The sequence below is a fragment of the Pangasianodon hypophthalmus genome, chromosome 21 (genome assembly GCF_027358585.1).
Source record: "Pangasianodon hypophthalmus isolate fPanHyp1 chromosome 21, fPanHyp1.pri, whole genome shotgun sequence".
In the NCBI taxonomy this organism is placed as follows: Eukaryota; Metazoa; Chordata; class Actinopteri; order Siluriformes; family Pangasiidae; genus Pangasianodon; species Pangasianodon hypophthalmus.
Genome location: NC_069730.1, coordinates 6,641,250 through 6,656,781, shown reverse-complemented (window position 1 = coordinate 6,656,781; position 15,532 = coordinate 6,641,250). Strand labels below are relative to the sequence as shown.

General features: G+C 37.7%; 1 protein-coding gene across 3 annotated transcripts in view; it reads left to right on the top strand.

The window, feature by feature from the left end:
• limk1a (LIM domain kinase 1a) overlaps nt 1-13,092 on the top strand; it is a 56,064-nt gene extending 42,972 nt beyond the window's left edge. For all 3 annotated transcript variants that reach the window (XM_026940873.3, XM_026940874.3, XM_026940876.3), the window contains 13 exons: nt 388-497; nt 1,372-1,569; nt 1,968-2,073; nt 2,225-2,424; nt 2,560-2,746; nt 3,797-3,883; nt 4,495-4,626; nt 5,170-5,229; nt 5,670-5,735; nt 6,956-7,118; nt 7,407-7,462; nt 7,874-8,031; nt 9,335-13,092. In XM_026940873.3, coding sequence (XP_026796674.2) covers nt 388-497; nt 1,372-1,569; nt 1,968-2,073; nt 2,225-2,424; nt 2,560-2,746; nt 3,797-3,883; nt 4,495-4,626; nt 5,170-5,229; nt 5,670-5,735; nt 6,956-7,118; nt 7,407-7,462; nt 7,874-8,031; nt 9,335-9,497 — 1,686 coding nt within the window. In that variant the 3' untranslated portion in view covers nt 9,498-13,092. The remainder of the gene's footprint in view (nt 1-387; nt 498-1,371; nt 1,570-1,967; nt 2,074-2,224; nt 2,425-2,559; nt 2,747-3,796; nt 3,884-4,494; nt 4,627-5,169; nt 5,230-5,669; nt 5,736-6,955; nt 7,119-7,406; nt 7,463-7,873; nt 8,032-9,334) is intronic.
• Nucleotides 13,093-15,532: the final 2,440 nt, after the last annotated feature.

Sequence of the window (15,532 nt, the reverse complement as noted above, 5' to 3'; positions counted from 1 at the left end):
CTGTTCCTTTATGTTTTCAGACATTATGAGAGACTTCAAGCTGCATTTTTTTTCTGATTAACTCCAAAAGAGAAAAAAATATAGAAGCTGAGAGAACACCCATCTATAACTGTTAGAATGCAAGCAATAACAGGAATTGATTTGTTTCACAGACAATCCAAAACACTAAGTGTACCAAAAGTATGTCTTTTTATTTATTTTTTTAATGAATAAAAATTGTTAGCTTTGGCAAAATGCTGTGCTATATGAGGTATAAAACATTTCAGGTCATGTTATAGGAAAATAATTAACAATCGTTGATTAATTTCTTATTAGAATATACTCCGTTGTTTTTATTCTTCACTTAAATAACTCGAAGATCTTAATTAACTGTTAACTGTTTTTCAGGTTGCAGGTGAGCAGAAGTATCACCCCGAGTGTTTCACCTGCCTGAACTGTCGCAACTTCATCGGCGATGGAGACAACTACGCTCTGGTGGAGAGGTCCAAGCTCTACTGGTGAGTCACTATGAAACCGCCAACCTGATATCTGAATGTGAAATCTATTCAACCTTCTCAGCATTTCCAGTAAATTAATATTTCTGAGTAATGTAAAGTTACTTTTGATTTGGAATGCAGCAAGCAGTCACCTGGCTTGTTCAGACAAGTAGAGTAGGTGTGTGTGATAAGAGATTAGTTTTGGGACTTGGCAGCATTATATGGTGTTTCATTCTTTCAGAAATGAATGGCGGCATTATAGTAGAGGAGCGGGTTTGTTTGGATTGCTTATTCAGTTGGAATCAGGTGTGCGTGAGCAGAGGAAGCACTAAAATGGAAAATACAGGAACCAGAATGCAGGACAAAATGCCCTAGTCTGAATATTGTCATATTAAAGGTTTAGTATTTAACAATATATATTCAAAGAATATTCAAAGTTTTCAAAGTTTTAAAAATGCTCCAGCCTATGCAACGTTAAAAAAATGTTATCTGATGTTAAAGAACATGACATTGGGTTTTAGATTTCAAGAATTTTGCTTCCATCCATCTATCCATACATACAGCACTGTGCAAAATTCATAGGCACATGCAAAGACATGTAAAGCAACGAGGCCTCAAAAAATAATGAAATAAAATGTTTCTACATTTTAATACTATAAAGTGCAGTAAACAATAATGAACTAAACATATGCATTATTTGGTGTGACAACTCTTTTTCTGTAACCTTTAATTTTTTTGTTGGAAAAATAATATTTGGAAATATAAAATGTTTTTGTACTGACTCAGTAAAGTCATAAAATAAACATCTATAACAAAATTTGTACAAAAACAATAATAGGGTGCAGTACTGTACATATCCATGTCACTGATTAAGCTTTTTTGTGTCTTCTTCTAGTGGACACTGTTATTATGAGACGATCGTGACCCCGGCGACCCTGCCTGACTCTCCATGCTCGCGAATCCCTCACACAGTAACGCTGGTGTCTATTCCAGCCTCCACAGATGGAAAGCGCGGCTTCTCTCTTTCCATCGATCCGGGAAGCAGCCCAAACGGCTACAGTACTGACTACAACCACACAGTCCGCGTGTCCCAGTAAGTGTGTGTGCTTAAGGGCTAAACAAAAAAAATGGCTTTATAGTAATGAATTGCAGGAAGCACTCTATAATTTATTTGACATTAAATACAGTTTGAATATATTATGATTTAGAATAAGGACCTTTATCTCTAATCAGTACAAATAAAATTAGTCCTTTCAGTCAGTTTCTGTCATTTGACTGACACAGGTTATATGCTTATATGCAGAATTATGATAATGTGATAAATATTGTAACTAGTCTACTACTGCAAAAAAACTAAAAGAAAACAATTACTTTTTGTTACTGAGGTTAAGGTTAGGCTTAGGTGTATGCATAGCGTTAGTTAGCTTCATTAATAATTATGTCAATGGAAGGCCCTTCCAAGGATAGTAACACAAATGTGTGTGTGTTAAGGGTGGATTCCGATTGCATCAGTCCAGATGTGAAGAACTCCATACATGTTGGTGACCGCATCCTGGAGATCAATGGCACCCCCATCCGCAATGTTCCAGTTGATGAGGTATTGAAAAACAAGTGCATGGAAAAATACATAGTCTATCCTCCTGATAGGTGTTTGTGTGTCTGTGAGTGTCTGTGTGTGTGTACATACTGAGTATGTACCGAGATGAATAACTTTATTGCTGAACATCTGTCTCCCCCTTGTGGTCTAGATTGATTTGCTCATCCAAGAGACCAGTCGACTCCTGCAGCTCACCATCGAGCATGACCCCCTCGACTCTGACAACCCCAGCAGCTCGTTTGAGGATCAAGTGGACGGCCCGAGCCCACTTCCTGAAAGACACAGCCCGGTCCCACCAATCACACAGCCACCGAATCATGACATCAACAACCTGCGCTCCCGCATGATCACGTCAGTCCAGCTCACTTTACCCTTTACTCTTACTTCACTTGCATTAGGATGCATTCCTTCTAACTAACAACATGTGAATGTGAATCTGAATATGATGAATTAACTCATTTCCTCATGTCCCCCCTCTGTGTCCAGGCGTAGCTTCAGTATTGATAAGTCACCATGCTCCAGTAATGCTGCGTCCCCTATGTCTCTGAGGAAGGATATTGGACGCTCCGAGTCTCTTCGTGTCACGACAAACCGCACACACAGAATCTTCCGGCCATCTGATCTTATCCATGGAGAAGTGCTAGGAAAGGGCTGCTACGGTCAGGCTATTAAGGTACACACACTCACACACTTTGCATAACAGCACTGGGCTTGGTGTATCTATTAACGGAAGCCAGAGCTGCTCTTTCCTCGTAATCAAATGAACAGAAGAGGTCTGCCTGATCAGAAACACAGCTGTGTTGTTTATTTCCCAAGAATAAAAATGTAATGCAAATAGGATAATGAAAGGTTGACTGCCTATAAATGGAGGAGAGTTTTACTGAACATTGCCAGGAGGTGGCAGAAGTGAGACAAAAATGTAAAAGTAGGTGGATGAGTTTCTGTCTACCTGGTTTTATGCAAATGTTCAATTTGTTAAAAAATTATAAAAGAAAAAAGGAAATGTAAAACCAGTATAGAATAAAAGCCAGAAAAAGCTGCTGAGGTGGATACCCTTTCGTGCAGCCAGTTGCACCAGCAGAACATAAGCTTTATCATAGCTTAGTTTGAATATAAGTGGCCACTACATTCAAGTTTATGAACTCGGTGTTATATGTGACATGGTTTCAACAGCCTTACATTATAACTTAAAACTTACACCTACCCATTGGTAGGTGCAACATTCAGCATAAACAATAGTCCTCTGTAATTCTGTTCAAAAAAGAGTAAAAAAGAGCATTTATATTTATAAATCCATTATGTGTCTTTGTAGTTTTTCATGTGAATAGTCATTGTATATGATACTGACAAAGCAACAAGAAAGGTGAGAGAAATTGCAATGAAAATAGGTTTCTTTATAATAAATAATGACAAAGCCAGGGCAGTTTCTGAATGACTGTGTGTTTTGCTGGGTAGTTTTGATTACATCATCTCTTAAGGATGCTCCTTTGTCATCAGTTCATGGAAATAACCAATAATTCCATTTGCTCAATCTTTAGAAATCTGAGTAACACACAGACACAGACAGACATACAGACACACACATGGCCAGACAGAGACACACACATACTGGCAGACACACACAAATTAATCAGCTATAATGTTAAGTTCCAGCTCTATATGTCATACTTTCAGCTTTGCTAAAGATCTCGCTGTTTGTGTTTGTGTGTGTGTGTGTGATCAGGTGACCCACAGGGAGACAGGTGAGGTGATGGTCATGAAGGAGCTCATTCGCTTTGACGATGAGACCCAGCGGACCTTCCTTAAGGAGGTAAGTAATTTACACCACCATCATCCAAATATTGCATTACTTTTGTTTTCATTTCTGCAACATTTATACAGTTATAAGTTGGGTGAATACAGCAGTCCTTAAAACAAAATCAGTAAAAGTTTGAAAGGTCTTGAGTAGCCTGCAGTCATTGCTATGGTTTGGAAAATAGTCCAGGCTTCCAGACGTATTGAAGAAAGTTAATTTGGAAAAAATTTCTCATTCAAGGGCAAGAAATTAAAAAAATATATACTTATATTGTTTATAAATTATTTATATTTTAGTTTCCCAAATTTGTACATGACATTTTCTTCTGAAATTCTAATTTGCAAGAAATTAATGATTAATATAAATAATCTCAGTATTCTTTTCAATTATGAAGGCAGTGTGAATATTGAATACACAATTGTATGAAATACGTTTAGCATCCTAGTACAATAATCTACAAAAATTACAAAGTCAAAACTCTTTTGTATGTGGAATTATATAGCATGCACAGCAATATGAATATATTTCATGCCGTTTTAGTATTCAGTCCATTTACCTCTTTTGATAAGCTCCGTATAGAAGTTCTTTTAGACGTCTCAGATAAACGGATTTTAATTTGGTTTTAGGTAAAAGTAATGAGATGCCTGGAGCACCCCAACGTCCTCAAGTTCATCGGGGTCCTCTACAAAGACAAGCGGCTGAACTTCATCGCCGAGTACATCAAAGGAGGCACCCTCAGGGACATCATTAAGAAAATGGTGTGTGTGTGTGTGTGTGTGTGTGTGTAAAACATGTGCATGCTATACAATAAGGTCCAAATGTTCACTTCCAGGAACCGGTTTTATTTAATCATTTATTAAAAACTGGCAGTGTTGCTCAATTGACTAAAAAAATACATATATATATATATATATATATATATATATATTGCCCACAATATTTTCTAATGAATTTAGTTGGTTCCATTTCCCAAACAAACAAATTAGTAGTCTAATTTAAACCCCTGGGACCCTGACCAGGCAGATACTAAGGATGAATGAATGAAAGCTGTATGTCAATGTTTATGGTCTTTGTTTGTCCCACAAGCTTCATATCTGACTGCTCACTCGCACTCAAACTAAAAACCTTGCGCTCGCATTACACATCTGTTGCGTCTTGCAAGATTCCAGTCCTGATGCACACTTCTAGTCTCAACCATATATGTATTTGAGAAGATTTATGTAGAGCTATCTTGTTTGAGAAATCTAGTAATTATTTATTGATGCTGGACTCTTAGCCACCTGTGTCTCTCACATGTACAGGACAGTAATTTTCCCTGGAACCAGAGAGTGAGCTTTGCCAAGGATATTGCATCTGGAATGGTAAGTGTGAGATCACATGACTATAATATATTATTTTATATTATATAATATACAGTTTTATAATCAATATCCAAAAAATTACACGTTATGCTCTTGCGTTATACGCAGTCTTCAAGGCAACTGTTATGAATGACTGACGTCTGTATTTCTGCCCACACTGCCATCTTGTGGCCAGACTAAGAAAAAAAATAATCAGATAGAAGTCACATTACCTTTACATTTATTCATCTGACATACAAAAGCAGAATCCAATCCTTATTTTTGAGAAGATGATGGTTAAATAAAGTTCAAGCCTTTCTCTTATTTGGCAAACTATTATACTTCTTATAGATTTCTGGATCACAGAAGCATATATAACCAGTGGGAGCTGGACACTATCAGAAATTGTTGGTTGTTTATTGAACAATATGTGACTGTTTTTCCCCCTTACCATTTCCCAGGCCTACCTACATTCCATGAACATCATCCACCGTGATCTCAACTCTCACAACTGTTTGGTCAGAGAGGTGAGTACACAAACCAGATGTGCACACTCGGCGCAGTTAAATCAGCTGAAATTCGGTAAAGGGTCCCAGGAATTTGGCTTTTGTTCATACTGGTTTTTATTTGTGCTGTGCTAGATTTCTGAGCTGTGCTAGATATCTGAGTTTAAATCCATGTTCTGAATCGGAATGTAATATTTTCAACTTTGGAGGAAGGGAATGAAGGAGGTTGATTCCAAAGCAGATATGTTTGAATTTATGTTTATTCATTTTTTTTCTTTTATTAGAAGCGATTTACAAGTGAATCAGAATAAAATTAAGTGCTGATAGTGACATACAGGCTGCCAAACGAAGTTTCTACCATTAGACTAGAAATATGTGCACAGATGGAGGGCTTTGCTGTTTCTTGATAACGTGACGAGCCAGGGTTTTTGTCCAATTACCTTCTAGAGAGGGGGAAAAAAAGAGAGCCTGGGGAGGGAACAACTATTTATACCTGTTATAACAGAAGTCATAACAGGGATTAACTTGTTTCTCAGATGTTCCACATCAAAGTGTAGCCATAAACATATAAAAAGAGTGCTTTAATAAATAAGAATTATAATTGTTGTCAATTTTTTGTGGTACAAGGAAATAAACACTTTGGGATGTCGGGCCACATCAGACCACCCTTTCATTGATTATTTTCCTACAACGGCATGCACTATCATGTTTTATTCGTTATATCTCAAAGTATAAATGAATATTATAGGTTACTATAAGTGACAAGGGTCACTGATTATCTAAACAGAAGATCATGATAAAAGAGAACAAACCAAGACAGATAATACACCCATGAACAAGACATTCAGTGGCAATCTGAGCAGCTGAGTCTTTAGACTTTTCTTGAGTTTTTTTTCTTGACTTTTCAAGAGTCTGGTCTTAGACTGGATTCTGGTGGCCTTGGTGAACAGTGTGAATCGCTTCGTGAACCGCATTCGCTTTGTGACAGACCTCTACTGACACGCCCCTTTTCCTACATCAAACAGCAAGACTCATTTGGCCAAAAAGTTTGTGAAACGTATTTCTATAGGCATCTTAAACATTCGAATGTGGAATTTTGCCATCAAATATACAAATATGTGTCGAGTTTTGGCATATTATACTATGTGAAATTTCTGCAAATTACATGTTTCCTGAATTTAAATGTCTTTCTCTTTTACAAGTATCTCAGTTTCTGTAATAAAGCATCTTTCCGTTTTCAGAACAACAGTGTTGTGGTAGCAGACTTTGGGCTCGCTCGCCTAATGGTAGAAGACAAGAACCAGGACAAACTGGGGAAGATCCAGGGTGTGAAGAAACCAGACAGGAGGAAGAGATACACGGTTGTAGGCAACCCTTACTGGATGGCTCCAGAAATGATTCATGGTCAGTCCTACTGTCTCTTTGTCTTTCTTTTTTTGGATTTATTTTTTATAAAACAATAAGGAAGTACCTTATATATTTCATCTCACATCTTAACATATTTATTTGTTGAACTGCGTATGTTTCATAGGGTTTAGAAATCCTTTCATCTTATATCTTAAGGTTCTAGTTTTATCTTGTGTTTTATCTAATATTACAAAAATACAAAGAAATGGTGAATGAGATGTACTGTAGCTGATTTTACTTCCTGTCTAATGCCTTGGTGTTTGTTTTGGCTGTTCTTGCCTGCAGGAAAGAGCTACGATGAGAAGGTGGACATCTTTTCCTTCGGCATCATGCTGTGCGAGGTGAGTGATCTGAGGGAATAATTATTGGCTCGGCTTGCTGTTAGATGTTTGAACTATCCCCTCTTTCTCCTCACGGGATCTCAGTCAGTTGTTTTTAACAGGGAACCCAGCATGATAACCATTACCGCCTTCTTCAGCTTCACTTTAAAAAGGATCTTAACAACCATGTTGCCATTACTGAACTGCTTCTTAAGCTCAAAGGAAAGCAGCATTTACAGTCTAGTGTGATTTATGCCTTATGCTCTGTTCATTAATTAGCAATGCATGTTCAATTGACCATCTCAATTGTAAAATTTATTTTCCTTGTTTTGGTAAAGATTATAAAATTTAGGTTTTCGGTTTTATCCTCAAAAAAACCTCAACAAGAGTTGAGTAAGCCTCCTAAATGAAGATTTCATGATTCTTTCACAGATTATTGGCCGAGTCAATGCAGATCCAGATTACTTACCCCGAGCCACAGACTTTGGCCTCAATGTGAATGGATTCCTGGAGCACTATTACCCTCCGGATTGCCCCCGCTCTTTCTTCCCCCTGGCTGTCTTGTGCTGTGACCTGGATCCTGAGAAACGGTGCGGGTCTGCTAATATATTCAGCATCACTGTATTTTTTAGCCTACTTTTCTTCTCTTAAGCTGAAATGAGACTAGTGGTTTTCCCAAGTTTACTCTTGCTCAAGCCTAACGGTGATAATGCAAGGTGTCTAAAGACATACCGCTGCACATGGTCGCCATTTCTTTTTGCTTTAATAAACAAGTACTAGTAATTAGAAGTGAACAAAATGCATATACATGTCATGGATATCACCTTTCTTGTGTAGATTAGAAAGTTGGGAAAACTATGGAATTTAAAAGCTAACTTTTGTAAGTAAGGAATAAACCATGATGGTGCATGCTGTTATAGGAAAATACTCAATGATAGGATGGTGTGATGCACCGGTGCTACTGATACCTCGCAAAATTTTTTATTTTCCCATAATAAAACACCTTGTTGTGTTTTATTCCTCTTAATACCAAAATAATTTGCCAACAATTACATTTGTTAATTAAGTAAAGGACACATCATACATTTTATCAGTTTATAGTTTCATTTAATGATGTGGAATGTCAACGAAATAAGTTAGTTCCTGTTGTGACTTAAGTTCTAACACCTACAAACAGTTGTTCCCTTAACAGCCTGACAAAATCCAGATTGTCATGTTACTAAGAAATCAAAAGCAAACAGAAACCAGAAAATCCTCTGTCCTGGAGACTCTCCTATGGCAGAAAACTTACTTACTGTTACAGTGACAGTGGTGACTCCTTCAGTAAATGTTAAATAAATCTCTCCTTACACATCTCTACAATTATACATTTTTAATACACAATTATAAACAAATTTTTTATGTTTTTTTCATTATTAGTCTTAGATAATGTAATGTAAGTAAGTCCCTGTGAAGTAGCTCTTACTATAGAAACAATAACATATTATAGCCAGAACTATCATCAGAGCTGCTGTTATTGAAAATTAATCAACGCTTTCCAGCCAATCAGAATTGAGAATTCAACATTGTGTTGGTGGAAATTCTGTAGATATTGAGTTGTCAAAGTGATATAGACTTCATAAAGCATTTTCACATTTTTATGTTTTCCCTTTGTCATGATACAGTTCATGACCGTCAAAAAATAGCAAGAAAAAAACCTGAAAATATAAAATTTGAAAATATAAAATAAAAAAAGTTTAAAAATTTGGAAAAACGAGTTGAAAAGGTAGGATTTTTAAATTAGGAAACGGCAAGAACCGTGTGTTTATGTTTGTATTTTAATACTTTTCTTTTGCAAGGTCTGAATCTTATTGTCTGTGCTAATGACTTGAATGTGTCTAATTTCTCTCACAGGCCTGCTTTTGCAAAGCTGGAAGAATGGCTTGAGAAGCTAAAGATGCACTTGAACATGCGCTTCCCGCTGGTGTCAGAGCTGGAGCAGGTCCATCTAGACTTCTGGCAGAAGCATCCACCTGATGAGAACAAGCTGCCCACTCATCAAGAGCAGCCCGAGTAGCCAATCAGGATCTGATCTCATGGTGTTCATTCCAAACGTTGCGAAAAACCTGCTGGATGAGGGGTGCTTCGACTTGGGCATTGGTGCCATTCCAAGCTATTGGACTGGCATTCAGTGAAGTTCTCTCCATAACTGGAGGTCCACAGTAGGATTTGGAGCACAGTCAATGCAGATTCAGTGGGTTTTGAAAACAACGTGGAAGAATTCATTTTCCTTCCTCCTGAAATCCAGGGCATCATTCCTCTACTCCACTTCTTCAATGTCTCATCAGAGTTATTGACATCCAGTATACACGTTTTAGCTGAATTATTGATGTCACAGCCAGTTATAAAATGGTGTGTCCATCTACATTTCATTCAAACTGTGTAAAAAGGACCCATTTTCTAGAGTTCTAGAGCACCGTGTTCTGTAAGTCAAACAAGAAAGTAGTGCATGTTTGTAAATAGTCTGTTCTTCTGCCCTGCTTGTTGTTTGGCAGTGAATACGAGACGAAATGGACTCCTTTGAGATGAATGAGTGTGTACAAAATGCTTCCTTTAGTTTTGTCTTTCAATCCATGTAGCTTTGACAATGTTTTGTCTACCACAGGGGTGTCAAACTCATTTTAAGTAACGGGCCACATTATACTTAGTCCAGATCCGAGTGGACCAACAACACATCAACAACTCCTCCTAAATGTGTTCGTTTATCTGTATTTCTGTGGATGGTACATTCTGAATACACAAAAGGATGAAACATATTTCACATGCAAAATAGATAAACAGATGGCAATTCATTACCCCCTCCAAATTTTCCAAATGATAGTTTTACCATACTGTGCCTTGCATAAGTATTTACCCCCTTGATATATTTTCCCTTTTTGGGGGGCGAGGAGTATCAGTATAGGTTTAAAATTTTTATTTTTTTTTTATTTTTATTTTTTTTAAACTAGATGAAAACATGTGATTGCATAAGTATTCACCATCATTTCTATGAAACCCCTAAATGACTTTATTTGGAAAGAGTCATGGTTCCAGTGTCATTTTTAGCTTGCTAATGAAGAAGTACATATCATTAGCACATTTTGACAGTAGCTAAATTTATGGCCCTGATTTTATCGCAGTGTTTTGCTCCCTAGTAAAATAACAAAGACTAGCTCTTTTTTTTTTTTTTTTTTTTTTTTTTTAAACTTTTTTCATTCAATTACAGTCCACAGGATGATTTCTAAATTCATTTGGTGGGCCACATTAGGGTCAAACCCATCCATACGTCTGACACCCCTGGTATAAAACAAGGTACACTCTTCTTTTGGTACATTACACCATATACACCCTTAAAGTGAGACCCTTAAAATATACCCAAGCCCAAAACATAGTGTATATACCTAATTAGATTACATATTGTACATGTTTTAGATATTGTACAGACATTATTTTGTATACACTTATGACATTGCCATATTTTTATTGAGCTGTGGGTTGAAATGAACGACTGAGAGACTTTCTTTCCATGCAGAACAGGATTGTGTGTGTCTTATAGGTCTTTCTATAGGTGTCCAGGTTTTTTTTTTATTATTATTTCTGGCTTTTGTGAGTGTTTTATTTGCTCACACTTGCATCTACTTTATTTAGATAGTAGTATTACACACTGTAACATTTGGTCTCTCACAATCAGGTGCAGAAACAGTGTTCAGCTGAGAAAACGGCAGGTTCACTATCATCTTGTTCCATGCAAACTCTGGTGTAAGAATGAGGTCGGCATAAAAAGATGAAAAGAAAGGAAATCTGTTCAACAACACTCTTGTGGTTTTAGTCCATTGCCACCTCAATGATGTTTGCCTGCGTCTCACTAGCGTGTGAAACTCCCTATGGGAGACGTCCTGTTTACAGAACTTGCAGCATGTAAATATGTCTATGTGGTCAGACCCAGCAATTTTCCTTGTTTCTCTTTTTCCCCCCGGCCTGTTGGGGATCGGCTGCATGGTGCCTTGGCTGCATGAGGGTTCCTCCACAAATTTGGCTATTCTTCTAACACAGAAAATGCTGTTTTTCTGGAAGTAAACACAGCGGAGGACTGTGTACAGATAGCAGTCACAGGCCAAGAGATGAAAAAAAGAAATCTTTTATGTACAGAACCACTGAAAAATTTTGTATAGATTTTCCACTGATTTAATTTGCACTAAATATGGAAATGGCGATCAAAAGAAAGTGGGCGCCTTTTTTTCCTTTCCTAATGGTTACAAACAAATGGATCATGTTCTGATTCTTATATGAATGCAAGACACTGATAGTCTTTTTGTAAAAACGTTAGTCCTGGGAAACATTTATTCTCAGTAGCAAATAAGTCTGAGAGAACTTGCAAGAGATGTGTGTATATATTGTCCATATGTGAGGCATCTACTGTACATAAGACTCATTATGTTCATGTGCGTTTAAGACAGCGAGAAATCTCTTTACACTTTCTGTCATTCTCCTTAATGCGTTACTGTATGTTGTGTCACGTGAGGGGAGATTGTAGGCCAGCTATATTTTTAAGTTAATTGATTATATTCTATATACTTATTTTTGCTGAAACCTACAAAAGCCATATATTCCCTAGATGGGACTTGGCATCACATTGTAATAAGCCGGAGTGTGTCAAAATACTCACACTACATGTAAAATATTGTAGAATATGCAATAGTGCAAGAGGGAAAAAAATTAAATAATCGTAAACATACATTTCTGGGTAAATTCTGTGGCTGTTTTAATACATCTCCATGGTATTTCAGTACTTAAACTGTAAGCGTTTCTTCCAAGTTTGATACACAGGGGTTTGGAGCCCATGGGCTCTCTGCTGCCTAAAGAAAGATCCTTTGTGAAAGATGTTTTGTAACGACTGCTTAATCATACAATGTCATTTTCACTGAATGCTGCTTCACCTCCATTGAAAGCACTTAATGTCCTAGTCTAGTATTGAACCTTGATAGTCTAGCTCAGGGCATCATTACTGAGGAAAAAAAAACAAGTTATTACTGATGTTAGTATTCCACTTAAAGTACAGTGAAAATCCCAATGTGCACGCTTGGCTCTTCAACAATACACAGTATATACAGCAAAGTGTACATTTTGATCCATGTGAAAAGTGTATGGGCATGTAACCTGGATGTGTTTCCACCTTTATGTCAAGCATGATGACTGTGAGCTTTTATGTGCGAATGCTGCAGCAGTCCTTCTTTGCAAAGGATCGTTTTACCTCTGAATATTGCTGTGCCTTTGTTTTAAGCTAGCCTTGCCAACGAATCGTAGAGCATTTTGAAATGTTTTTTTTGTTTGTTTGTTTGTAAAGTAATTGTAAGCCCGATCGATTTGATTTTCTGTCATTGCTGATCTGTTGAGATGAGACTTCCTGTTGCTTTCTATATTTATGCTGTATTTTCCATATATTCATTGTCCAGTTTGCTATTTAGTTTTATGACTGTTTTTTTTTTCTTTTAATTTAATAGTTGTACACAAGCTGTGAAAAAAAAAAAAAACATATTCTGCACTTTAAAATTCTGGCCATGAAAATTGAGAATCCAAGGAGTCGATTATATTTGATTGCAGCTGGAATAAAACTGCCGCTCCTGAACAGTTAATGCTGTGTTCATGTTTTGTTTTTTCTCAATTAACATAATGAAATATGACAAACTCAGCTGAGTTCACATCACAATAGTTAAAGTTTTATAAAATGATAGGATAAAAGATATCACTATACCCTTAAGCTTCATACCGTAAACTAAAAAAAACAATAATGAAGGTCATATAAAAGTGCATTTATTACAAACTCCTAAAAACCACTACATGTAGTCTGAACTAAAGATACTTTATCCGTACAGGCAAGAAGTGTGTTATATTATAAATTAGCCAACTGAACATGATAATAATATACTATTTAACAAGCAAGTGGCACTTAGCAGTCTGCAAAGATTGTTTCTTCACTCATACACAACACGCAAACAACAAACTAGCTAGCTAGAGTTAGCTGTTCACTGAACCAATACTTTCCCTCAGGAGATTCATCACACCAGTACTGTACATAATTACTTGTAAAAATAGCTAATGATCATTGACATTTGACTGAGCAAGCTTGAACAGGATTCATTGAACACAAGAGGAGAGAATCTCGGGGGAAAGGTTCAGCATACGCACAACTTACACAACAAGAAGATTTATACAACAATGACAGATAAATATATAACATAAACCTAAGCATGTAATTATATATCAAGGCTCAGGCTAGTTTTAGTCAGTTCATCAGGAACAACTGAACAAAAGTACTGTAATGAGTCCTTGTATTGCAGTGACTGATACTGATGCCTTACTGACTTTTTAAAAAAATTCTTGATGCAGTATTTGCAAGAAATACCTTCACACTATGTCACTTCTTTCCTGAAACCCTGAAAGAAGTGCCTATTGGGTTCTATTTCACCCCTTCTACCAGACATGGGCCATGTATAACGTGGATACACCTGACCACAAGGGCATGAAGAACTGACTCTCCAGTGTCCAACTGGGAAAGTGTTCAGTAATGATCGCCATGCTCACACCAGAGGCAAGGATGTAGGAACCTTGCAGAATCTGGAAAAGGTGCACAGTGATGCCCAGGTAGCTACAGCGCAGATCTGGAGCAGCATGCCTCTCAGTAACATTCATCATGGAATGGCACATCACTGTAGGGGCTGGATGTCCAGGCCATTTGAACGCCATGGTGGTGACCTCTGTAACCCAGTTGGCCATTCCCTGCTTAGACAGTGGAGCACCGTGCGTCTTTGCACTGTGACACATGAACAACTGGTCTGGTGAAGAATAGCAGAAGGAATTCCTGATTCTTATCTTCTTCCTGGTAACTACTAATAATCACGATGCCAGTGGAGATTTTAAGAGAGACAGAGCTTGTCAGTGTGTTTAACGTCACTGTGCATAAATTCGCTAAGCATTTTACAGTTCAACTTGGAAACCTGATGGACAGGGGTGTTTTGGCTCTGATGTACTATCCAGTTATTATTATAGATAGCAAGGACTTTCCTTTGTTTTTTTAGTCACTTACATTGCACATATGTATGTTACATACATAATAAAATGTTCAAATGTTACAGCAGTCCTACATTATAAATCTGAAATAAAAAAAAATGAATTGTAGGGTGGTCAAGGCTTGGGGTCGCAGAAAATTCATAATGTCCATTTGGGGTCATTTGCCAAAAAAGTATTAACCTATTTGACTTGACCTGAATAGGTTTCATCCAAACTTCAATAATTGAAAACCAAAACAGAAAAGCCCTAATGTCTGAAGATTGAGAGTTTGAATCCTGACAATGTCACCAACATCTGTGGCCAGAAGTCCAGGAGAGCAAAACTGGCATGCTCTCTGGGTAGAAGGGTTAGCATCTCTCCCCTGTCAATCACAGTGACACTAGCCAAAACATGGGCACCTGTGAGCTCATGTATGCAGAAGAGGGTAGATAGCTCCTGCCTCCATGTGTGTTACGCTCCCCCTGTGTTATGCATGCAACGTGAACAACAGTTATAAAAGATGCAGTTAGCTCTGTTTTCACGTGTCTCAGTGGAAGCAAGTGATAGCCTTCACCCCTCCTGGTTGGTAGTTGTTGTATGTTAAGGGAGATTGGGGGGGGGGTTACTTGTTGTTAGCATGTTACTCCTGCGTTCCTCCCACTGTCAAAGGCTATACTAAATTGCCCCTGGATGTGAATGAGTATGTAAATGTGTGTGCGCAGTGCCCTGTGGTGGACTAGCAAATTCTCCCACCTTGCACCCAGTGTTACTGGGATAGGCTCTGGATCCACTGTGACCCTGACCAGGATAAAGTGTTTACTGGAGATGTCCATACATCTGTTCTGAGTACCTCTTATCCTACACAGGGTTGCAGGCGAGCCTGGAGCCTATCCCAGGAGACTCAGGGCACAAGGCAGGGGACACCCTGGACAGGCTGCCACCCCATCGCAGGGCACAATCACACAATTTGGAAATGCCAATCAGCCTACAACACGTCAAGATCGAACCCCCAACCCCAAACATTTG